Raw genomic sequence first — 11,526 nt, 5'->3', positions numbered from 1 at the left:
TAGTTGATGGAGGACATCAGGACATGACATCATTGTACACCCAGATTAGAAAGAAGTCGGTTGAAACATTCATCCCACTTCAAGGGTGTGGACAGGCATTTTCCAAAAAGGTTATGAAATGAATTGTATTGACCTTGTGCAGGACCAGACACACGATTGACTTCAGGAACCTAGAAATCGATGATTGGGCTATTATAGTTTCTGTTCTTGTCTACCTTTTTCTTCTGTGGTGTCAGGTGAGTGGAGAGGAGCCAGTCCAGGAATGGGAATGAGAGCGAGGGCCAGAATTGGTAACCCTGAGTTTTTAGATGGAGCAAAGAACTAAAATGGGAATAAATAGAAAGGGAGAAAATCTAGGTGTCTCGTCACTGAAGAGGTTGAATCCCTGGGAGGGAGTTGGATTAAAAAAACTCCACCAAAAACACACCTGTAAAGAGAGAGGGAAACCAGAAGGGAAAAACTTGAAAACCTTATCAGTGCTGTTGAACTCCCAGAGAGTCCGTGGCACAGTGCGAGGTACTGTAGGGTAAATATTTGTAGAACATGGAGAAGAAATAGTCCTTTACCTCAAGTGACTTAAGGTTGGCTTCTGGGAGAAACACTTTGGAAGAAAGCCCTTTGGAACGGACTAGGATAAAAAGGGTTCTTTGGAAGAAACATCAGCAATAATAGTAGCAGCTAATATTTATATGGTGCCTACTATGTGCCAGGCACTGTGCTAAATGCTTTACAATTATTATCTCATTTGATCCTCATAATAACCCTGGGAATTAGGTGCCCTTATTATCCTCATTTTACAAATGAGGAAACTGAGGCAAACAAAGGTGACGTAACCTGTTCATAGTCACACAGCTGGTAAGTGTCTGGGGCTGGATTTGAACTCAGATCTTCCTGACTCTAGGCCCTGTCCTCTCCCCACTGTACCACCTAGCTGCCTCTAACAAGGAATCTGGCGATGAGTTTATACTCAGGAATATAAGAATTGATCAAAGCAAAGAAAAACTCTAAACTGTGTGTGAAAAGCTGTAAGAGGATCAATGTATTATAGTGAAATGGGTGTGTTTATCTAAGTGGTTCCTGACTTAATGGATTTATTATATCATCATCTCTCTCTCTGTTTTTCAGTATTCCACTGGCAGGCCACCATCATGGGCCCGGTAGGTACCAGCTGCTAAGCTCCCTGCTTTGGCCTTCCCTTTTCATTTTAAATTTCTGTTTCTTCTTCTAATTGGCATGTGTTTGATGTCTTGTCATTCTAGAATGATAGCCCTTACCAAGGTGGTGTTTTCTTCCTGACTATTCACTTCCCTACAGATTACCCTTTCAAACCGCCAAAGGTAAGGAAGGGTCTCATTGACTTTGGCTGACATTTGTAGACAAAGGAGGACTCGTGATAAGGATTTTAAAGTGGTTCCCTGACACAGCAACAGGGATACTGCATCCATCCCCACAGGGAGAAGCTGGATTAATTTGGGCTGTGGGACAGTTCAGTAGATGGGGGTTTTTATTTCAATCACTGATACTATTTCACATCCTAAAAACGGTTTTTCATAGATGAGGTTACTACTGTAACTAGTACTTCTTTCACCCGGAACAAGGTCAAAGATTTGGGGGGTGGGGGTGGGAGGAGGGGTGCAACAAGCAGCCCAGCCGTGGGTGCTCTGGTGCCTGGAGAGGCAGTGGTCTGGTCCTTGCCTCTGTGGGGGTCTCAGGATTCTGGGAGTGGTGGCCAGGGCGGGGATGGAGGGGACAGAATTGTGCCGCTGGGATGGCTGTCACCCCAGGCAGGAAGCAGGTTCACCTAGGAGGGATTCTGCTCCCCTTCCCTTCCTGTCATCGTTTCCCGGGGGTGAAGCCCCATCTGCCCATACTAGTTACAGTGCTGGTGCAGGTTTCAGCCTGACTGTGTTCCTCATCTCCTCTTCTCTCATCCCCAACTTCAATTGTGTGACCCATTCCTTCACTTACCCTGAAGCTCCCTCCCCAGCCCTTAGCCCTTATCAGTGAAGTATCTGTACTGTGTTGGGCTCTAAGTAGATGTCCTGTTGACATGAGGTATAAGGTCACCAAGAGAGGCATGAAGCTGTCCACGTGCTTTTTCCTTTGGGTCTTCCTAACCGCCAGGCTCTAGAATCTTCCTGCAGATGTGGCCTTTATGGACTTTTCACCATAGGAGATGACGTAAAGCCAGGGTCCAGGACAGTCCCACCCTGAAGCTTCCATTGGCAGACTATTCTGATATGCTGTGAACATGCTTATAATGCCAGAGACTGACATGGGCCTGCAGCTACAGAACTGTGTCTTCTGGCTCTGGGCACAGAGTGTGTTAGCTGTTGGATGGTCTGTGGGCGATAATGTTTTGCAGATTGCTGTTGGGCTCAGCCATGGCATGCTTCAGATATCTTCATATTTATCATAAGCAAGACTTAAGATGTGGTTGCAATTACCTGCTCCTTGGTCTCTCTGCTTGGTATCGAGGGTGACTTCTGTGGGCACCAGTGGAGAAGATGCCCTCTGCCCCAGACGCTGTCAGTGAGCAACCATAGAAATGTAAAACCTTTGTAGATACCTGCCTTCTCTGGCTTTGCCATGTGGTACAGGGGCCGAGATATGAACCCCAGAAACAGCTTGGTTAGATGAAAAATGGTATGTTTTGGTGTCTTGAAGACATGTTGCCTCCACCATTAACCTTGTGCTTCAGATATTGGTTATGATGTTAAATCAATGTGGACTTAACGGTGTGGGGAAAGATAATTGTTCAGCATTTAGCTCTGAAGTGTTTTTGTAGATTGAGACTAAAAAGTGCATATTCCAGCCTGGCTTACTTCTATTTAAGGTAATTTAGTTAAGTAAGTAAATAACATTAGATGCTGCTCAGACTAAGTGACAGGTGATGATTTCAGAGCAGACTGGTCTGTCTTCTGTGCAAGATGAATTTGCTGACTGCCCTGCTCATCAGCATCCAGATAGAATATCTGGCTTCAAGGCAACCCTAATGGAGCTCAGAATTTGTTTGGTTGGGGTTGGGGGAATGAGATGTAGGAGCTGCATTTGCCCAAGGTACCAAAAAACCCCACAACTGTGTTAGTTATTAAGACTTTAAAAACCATATTTCCAGTAGGTTGGCATTAATTTAGCAAAGCAAGCTGAAAGGTGATTAGCTCAATGGTAGGAAGCTGACTGTCAGATCTCTGTTTCTTCCCACAATAGGACAAAATGAAACGTTTCATTAAAGAGCATTGAGAGTACACAGGGAGAACTCACCAGTGATAAAGAGAGTTTTGTCCCTGGGAAGAGACAACAAAGGAGGAGGCCGTGATCTCCACCAAAGGCTCTCATGGGATTAAGCCACGGAGCCCAAGCTTGGTTCCGTGCAGGACTCTGAGCAGCCTCCCAGACACCTGGGCATCGTGGGCATCTCATGCCTATGTCGGTCGCATACCTGCAGGGCCAGGGCACTCACTGCTTCACAGCCCACCCATTGCGTCTTTTGGACAAATCTGACTTTTGGAAAATTCTTCATCATCTTGTTTCTGTAGCTTCTACCCACTGGTCCTAGCTCTAGGCTCAGGAAGTTCTCAGAATAAGCTTAATCCTTCATTAAAACCCTTTGTGGGAGGACTTCAGCCATATCGCATGGGACATTGTTTCCTGACAGGTGTTTTTTACTTGCTGTGTGTCCACTGGACAAGCTGTAGTCTGTCATTGTTCCTTTTTTTTTTTTAAAAAACAATCCTGGATATCTTTTGTTTTTTATAGAAGCAGGATTTCTCCCAGCATCCGTTTTTCTTCTCTCTCTCAGCAGACCACCTCATATAACAAATACTTTTTAAAAATTTAAATTAATGAAATCAATGCCAAGCTGGAAAAAAGGGGGGGGGGAGGAAAAAATCAGCAAAATGGATCAATACATTGAAAAAGGCTGAAAATACATGCAGTATATCACATTGACGGATCTCCCACTTTTCAGAGGCCTCTTCTTACATCTCTTCTTTGGGGCCAGGTTTATTCTTCGTAATTTCGCAGCATTCTCTTGGTTGTGTGGTGGTGGTTACTTTTTCCACTTACATTGTTGTTATTGTGTATGTTGTTTTCTTGACTGTGTATCAGATTGTAGCAATCTTTCCATACCCTTCGGTAGTCTTCATTTTCATTGTTTCTTGTAGCACAGTAATATATCATCATATTCATGTGCCACAATTTGTTTAACCACTCCCCAATTGATGGGATTCTAATTTGTTTCCGATATCTTGCCACCACAAAAAGTGCTTCTATAAGTATTTTGGTGTATATGGGTATTTTCCTCTTATCAGTGACCTTCTCGGGACATAAGCCTGGTAGTAAAATCTCAGGATCCAAGAGTATGGACATTTTAGTTGCTCTATTTGCATAATTCCAAATTGCTTTTCAAAATGATTGGTTTGATTCACAGCTCTGCCAACAATGCATTAGTGTTCCTGTTTTCCCACAACCCCTTCAACATGTAGATGTCTTTCTAAAAGTGAACACAGCACTCTAGGTGTGGTCCAGAGTATGGAACAATTATTGCCTCCTTTATTCAGAATACTATGCCTTTATTAATGAAACCAAAGATTGCATTAGCATGTTTTAGTTTTTTTTTTTTTTTGGCAGCCCTATCGTTAAGCTTTCAGTCAGTCAAAACCCTCTGTCTTTTTTGCATAAACTGCTGTTAAACAAAGAGATTTTGTTGTTGTCATTTTGAAATTTAAGTGTATAGAACATTGCATTTGTTTTTCTGAAATTTGATTTTAGCCTCTCAAGGTTGTAATTCTTTGAAATCCTGATTCTGTCTACTGTGTATTAGCCACCTTTCTTAATTTTGTATCATCCACACATTTGATGTTCATGCTTGCTCTTTCTACATCCTGGTAACTGTTGAGCATTCTTATGTTGGACAAGGCAGGGCCATGGCCATAGCCCCCACAGTGCCTCCAGAGACTTCTCTCCATCTTGGCCTTGATTTCATTAATCAACACTCTGGGCAGGGATGTTCAGCCAACCTCTCGCTCACTGTATCACTGTGTGACCATCCAGTCCACATCCCTACACAAGAATATCAGGAGAGATTTTGTCAGATGTTTGCTAAAAATTCAGATAATAATACTAGCTAACATTTATATAGCACTACCCATGTGCGCACTTGGTGCTAAATGCTTTATAATGATTATTTCATTTGATCCTCACAGCAGCCTTATAAGGTGCTATTATTATTTCCATATTACCAATGAGGAAACTGAGGCAGACAGAAGCAATGTGACTTGCTCAGGGTCACACAGCTAGCTATTCAGTGTCTGAGGTCAGATTTTAACTGGGGTCTTCCTGACTCCAGTGCACTGTGGCGCCCCTTGGATACCCTTAACAGTGTTTCTTTTCTTTTCTTTTTTTTGGGCGAGGCAACTGGGGTTAAGTGACTTGCCCAGAGTCACACAACTAGTAAGTGTTACGTGTCTGAGGCCAGTTTTGAACTCAGCTCCTCCTGACTCCAAGGCTGGTGTGCCACCTAGCTGGCCCCAATAACAGTGTTTAAAGCATTTTCTGGATCTACACCGCTGATAAGCCAACCCAAAGAGGCCAAAGACTTTGGTATGGCTTGTTCTAATCCCTCCTCTTTGTAAGTAGTCAAATAATAATTATTAAAAAATAAAGACACAATTTTAGAATTTTAGCTGAGGATTGATGTCCTTAAGCTGACTGCTGTAAAGTTTCTAGATTTTACAAATCAGGACCTTTGTCCATTTATCTTAGCGTAGTGCTTGGCACATAGTAGGTGCTTAATGGATGCTGATTAATTGATTCTTTGGCACATCTCTCATGTTCTTCACCTTCTTATAATTACCAGCAGCAGTTTTTTTTTTGTTTGTTTTTTTGATTTTTGTCTATACATTTTCCCCTCAATACCTGTAATGTAACTTTTTGCTACCAAGAGATTTAAATTAACTTGAAACACTGAGGCACTATCTTAACCTTTTCCTTCCTGCTTCTGGACTTCATTGCCTCTTAACCCCGCTTTTCAGTTTGGGGGCCATTCTCCTTGATCTAGAAGACAAAAGCGACACAGATATCGAATAATTCAGCATTGTTTCTGTTGTCCGTCTGAGAACAACATACCAGCTGTCCCAAGTAGTGAGTGGGCCTGACCTTTCTTTGTTCTCTTTCTCCCTTCAAATAAACCTTTAAAAGGCACCTTGTTACTATCATAAGACATTTTCTACAAACCTTAGCTCATGCTGGGCATTAGCCTTCCTGACACTGCTCATAGAGGTACCCCTCCCTCCCTCCCTCCTGCTTGTCTGTAGCCTCATGCCCTTGTTTCCATATTTTGAACAGGACTCAAAAACCTGAGTTTATCGAAGAGCTCTTTGAACAGTTTTACCTGTCTTTTTTTTTTTTAATTAAGTTTGTCTTTATCTTCCTTATCCAGATCATTTATGATTATATTGTCAGAATTATTTATTTATTTATTTTTAGAGCTTTCTATCCCCTCTGGTAGCATCTTATCTTCCCTTAACACTTTTATCAGTGGGACAATGATTGTCTTTTTTATGAGTCTAGAAGCAGAGCTTCTTAATCTTTTTTTCACTCATGACCCTTTCAGCACTTCTTAAATTGTGGGTCCTGATCCCATGTGGGGTTGTGACCTACAGTTTAAGAAGCGCTGAACCTGGGTTTAATTAAGAGGGAGGGGAAACCTATCTGTACAAAAATTACTTATGGTTGTTTGTAGTGGCAAAAATCTTTAAACAACCTAAATGTCCAGTGATAAGGGACTGTTCAAACAAATTGTGATATGTCATTACTACTCCTATACCACTGAAAATGGTAAATTTAAGGAACATGAATATAGAAAGATACAAAATAGTGCAAAACAAAGAAATCAGTAAGAGAAACCAGTTTACACCATGAAGTACAATGACAAGTATATAAGATACAGCCACAAATGGGCAAATGGATCAGAAAGGGGACATAGATAGATCTGGAGGGAAAATAGATAAATGTTGTTATTTTCTAGTTCATTAAAATATCTGACATGCTGAGTAGTGGATAGAGAGAGAGCTGAACCTAAAGTCAGAAAGCCCTGGATTCCAGGCTTACTTCTGACATCTTGGGCTTTTTCATCCTGGGTAAATTTCGTAATCTCTCAGTGTTCTAAGAAGGTGCTAGTCTGCTTTGGTAGAAGGAGTTCCCTGTACCAGTGAAGTCACAGAGCTAGTCTCTGTCCCTTGTTAAAGCATTGTGAATAGTTTTGAATACATGTATGTATTACGATAACCAAATAAAGCCTAGGGTATACCTCTGTCTCTGCAAATCCCTTCCGTGGCCAATACAGGCAAAGTATCTCAACGTTCCTGTCACATCACCATCATGAATCATTTCTTCTTTTATTAAGAACAGGAGAAATACTTGCCACTCAGAACCATTTTAGCAGTTTGTACCTTCCTAGAAAAGCAGGAGAAGAGTCAATGAGCTCTCAAGAGATCTCCTAGCTATTGGATCCTGGGGTTGTTAAATTCATAAAACCAGAGGGTGAGAGGATAAAAATCGTCCTTTGAAACACCACAGTCCTTTCCTGTGTTAGAAAGTAAGTTTGGCCATGATCAATTTTCCTGTGGCTTGTAGAACTAGATTCATTGATTTAGAGCAGGGGTTCTTAACCTGAGGTCTAAAGACCCCCAAAGGGGAACTTGGATGGGAAAAGAATTACATTTTTATTTTCACTAACCTCTAACTGAAATTCAGCGTTCCTTTCAATTGTGAATGTAGTCAGCAGGTATCATTCTAAGGGGCTGCTCATCAGCTTCACTTCATACCAGATCCCGCCATGCTTGCTTGCCCGTTGTTGCTGCCAGGGGAGTAGAGGGAAGGGGGCTGAAGGGCCGGGCAGTTCTCCTGAGATGGCAAATGCACCTGCCTTCTGCTCCACTACCCTCCTATTTGACTGCTCAGTTTTAACTGTTACATCGGATATTTCAACATTTTTAATAGATTATTAACTACTATGTTACTTTATGGTCACCTGAGGGAGGCAGAGTGGTCGTGGCACTGTAGAAATTGGACTGGATTTGGAACCAAGTGGACCTGGGTTCGAATCTCTAGGCTGCTGTTGGCCTTGGAGGAGTCAGTTCCTCTCTCTGGCCTCAGTTTCCTCATCTGTAATTTGAATTCAGGGATTCTTCACCTTTTTGGAGGTCCTGGGCCCCTTTGGAAATTTGGTGAGCCCTTCTCAGAATAATGGCTTTAAATGAATAAAATACATGGGATTACAAAGGAAACCAATTATATAAAAATATAGTTATCAGAATATTAAAAAAAAAAAAACAACCAAATTCATGACCTCCAGGCTAAGGATTCCGGGACTGGATCTCTAAGGTCCTTTTCAGTGCTGACTCTATGATCTTCACAAAAGCTCTGTGAGATTGGTAAGGCTTGTGTGCAGAGCTTTTGGATGATTACCCGGGGGTAGGAGAAATAAAGTACTTTGTCCATGGTCCCACAGCTGGTGAGTAGTGGAGCTCCAACCCCAAACTCATAGGATCATAGGGTCAGAACTGGAAGGGATCGTCTGACCTACTTCTGTCAGTTTTACAGATGAGGAAACTGAGGCAGAGAGAAATGAGTCACTTGCCCCAGGTGGTAAAAGTGGCCAAGTGGGGTTTGAACCAAGGCTCCTTGATGTCAAATCTAGTACCATTCCAGTTCCAGTTCTCTTTTTAATACTCTCAGCCCCCCAAGTGTAGGGAGAGCCATGATTAGCTTAAAACGTTTCAGTGATCCATCTTGTATTAAAGTGATTTTGTGCCTGTTTTTATTTCACTTAGAAGAAAAATGGTAGGAATTGCAACGCTCATTTTGTCTATATTTCTTTAGGATAAAATAAGTAAGAGGAAAAAAGAGGAGAAAAACCTAATTCTTATAGATTTCTTTACTGTATTGCCTTGATTTCCTGGTTTTCGCCATGATTGTGATCATTTTTCAGTAGAACTTTATCCTCATAAAAACAACATAGAGTTCCTCTAGCTGTGGTATTCACTGGTTTCTCCCACTCCAAAAGTGTGTTCCCCACAGCCTTCCTGTGTGGTCAGTTGGTCATTCAGGAGGGAGAACATGGCAGGCAATGGGTAAATGTAATTTGGCTTTCCCGAGGGTATTTTGGTGATAGTTCTTAGTCCAGCGTTGAGCCCGTAGTCATGCAGCCTTTTCTTCCTATGTTAGTTATGGTCTCAGTATTAATGAGAACTTCTGGGTCGATGTTTCCCCACTCCTAGGTGTAGGTCTGGCCTATGCATGGACAAGGCGAGCTCCAGCAAATTCAGCTCCCTTTCGGGGGACCCAGGGAGGAGGGTTTATTTCAGGGACCTTGGGGTCCTCTCTGGTTCCCACTTGCCAGATCCCTTGGTTTTATCTACTTTTAAGTAGCGGGACTGCTGCAGAGCAGGAGGGGGAGAAGGATCCCCATCCTGTATTAACCTCCTGCCCATGAGGAGGCCTGAGACCAAATGTGTGGCTGGTGAGAGCTGGGAGTGATATGATGGACACCAAGGCATGCTCTTAGCTACATTCCTGATAGCGCTTTTCATTTTAACTTCACTGTTTCTGCAAATTCAGAAGGTCTGTGATAGCCTCATTCCTAATCTCAGCTTTTGATCTTCTATCCCTCAGGTTGCTTTTACAACCAAAATTTATCATCCCAACATCAACAGCAATGGCAGTATCTGTCTTGACATCCTGAGATCTCAGTGGTCTCCAGCATTAACAGTATCAAAAGGTAAGAATGAAAAAAGGACGTAGGATCGCTGATGGCCATTTGATAGGACATGTCTCAGTAGGACTTGTTGGAAAATTCCATCCATCACCTGCCATTCGATATTCGAGAGCATGGGTCAAAAATGCCTTTCAGAGGCCCTCTGGGGGCTTGGGCAAACTTTGATTTTGGTAAGCCCAATTTAAAGGATTTGTAGAGAAATCAATAGCAGATTGAAATCGAAGTACATTTCTATTCCTCTGGGTGATGAACATCCCTCTTGCTTAAACGTACCAAGGCATGAGAGCGTATCTGTTGAGATGGGGCAAGAATAATTAGAATGTAAGTTATTCTTGATAAAGGCAAATACAGTTATCCCTTCCACATCTCAGTTTTCCGCATTGTGGTTTTGATATATTGCAGGGCAGCATAAGAAATTAAATGGGAATTTTTGGGGAGTTTTGCGGAAGCTGCAGACAACACACAAAGGCCTACAGATGACATGGAAAAAGTTTAGAAACTCAGAAATGCATAAAATATATGTATAGTATTGTATAATATAGCCTATGACCAAATATTTAACCCAAATTTTATCATAAGGTACTGTAAATATCCCATAAAAGAAAAAGAAAAAAAAAATTCAGACTTCTTCTCTGGTATGAAGGGAGGGCCAAAAGTTTTTATGAAGATTTTCCAGATCAAGGGGGTGCCCTGATCTCTGCAATGTGGAAGTAATAACTGTATTGTTAATGAGCTAAAGTGCATTAAAGGTAGGTATGGGGGCAACCAACATGTGACTAAGGATAGATGATTCCTATTAGGAAACATTGAAGCTGTTTGGTCAACAGTAGGATTTGGGTGGGTTGGAGGACTTCCAAGAACCCTAAGAAGAGGCACATTAGCAGATCCAGAGGCAAGCTGATAAGAAAAGGCCTGAAAACCTAGAGTAACTGCTTAGCGGACTTTGTTCAGACGGATAGAAAATTCTTGGAGAAGATGAAGTGATGCTTTTCCTGAATCCAGGGCAAGATAGAACTGCCTTTCTGATGTCTTGGACTAGATGTGCAATAGAGATCTTAAACTCAACATGCCCAAAGCAGAATTCATTCCCCCCACTCCCACCCCCCAGCCCCTTCCCTGTTAGTATAGAGGACATCACTATTCTCCCAGACTCTTGGGCTCCAAACCTAGGAGTCATTTCGGATTCCTCACTGTCTCTCATCTCCCATGTCTAAGATGTTGCCAAAGCCTGTCCATTTCAACTTCATAATACTTCTCGGATATACCCCCTTCTTTCCTGGACACTGCCCCCACCCTGGTGCCGGTCACATTATGTCATGCCTGGACTATTGCAGTAACCTGGGGGTGGGTCTGCCTGCCTCCAGTCTCTCCTCATTCCAATCCATATTCCATTCAGCCACCAACGTGATTCTCCTAAAGCACCCAAGTCACCTGCACATACCTCCTTCACCTCCCACCTCCTACTCAATAAACTCTAGTGGCTGCCTGTTATCTCTAGGAGCAAATATAAAATGCCCTTCACAACCTGCCTCCCCCACCTTTCCAGTCCTCTTACACCTTACCCTTGAAATGTCGTCTTCAATCCAGTGACCCTGGCCTCCTAGCTGTCCCGCCAACAAGACCCTCCATCTCTCAGATCTGTGCGTGTTCTGCCTGTCTTCTGTGCCTGGAATGCTTTCCCTCCTCTTTCCTCCTCTCTGTGTGTGTGTGTGTGTGTGTGTGTGTGTGTGTGTGTGTGTGTGTGT

The 11,526-nt window shown here is 42.6% G+C and overlaps 1 protein-coding gene across 1 annotated transcript in view; it reads left to right on the top strand.

Annotated features, from left to right (window-relative positions):
* The window catches only part of UBE2D4 (ubiquitin conjugating enzyme E2 D4 (putative)), a 33,617-nt gene that overhangs the window by 14,214 nt on the left and 7,877 nt on the right, over positions 1 to 11,526 (top strand). The window contains exons 3-5 of the mRNA XM_027861242.1: positions 1,126 to 1,157; positions 1,260 to 1,337; positions 9,679 to 9,784. Coding sequence (XP_027717043.1) covers positions 1,126 to 1,157; positions 1,260 to 1,337; positions 9,679 to 9,784 — 216 coding nt within the window. The remainder of the gene's footprint in view (positions 1 to 1,125; positions 1,158 to 1,259; positions 1,338 to 9,678; positions 9,785 to 11,526) is intronic.

This window comes from Vombatus ursinus, unplaced genomic scaffold, assembly GCF_900497805.2.
Source record: "Vombatus ursinus unplaced genomic scaffold, bare-nosed wombat genome assembly UNPS02014599.1, whole genome shotgun sequence".
Lineage (NCBI taxonomy): Eukaryota > Metazoa > Chordata > Mammalia > Diprotodontia > Vombatidae > Vombatus > Vombatus ursinus.
The sequence above is the reverse complement of the archived record's forward strand: the minus strand, read 5'-3'. Positions and strand labels throughout refer to the sequence as shown.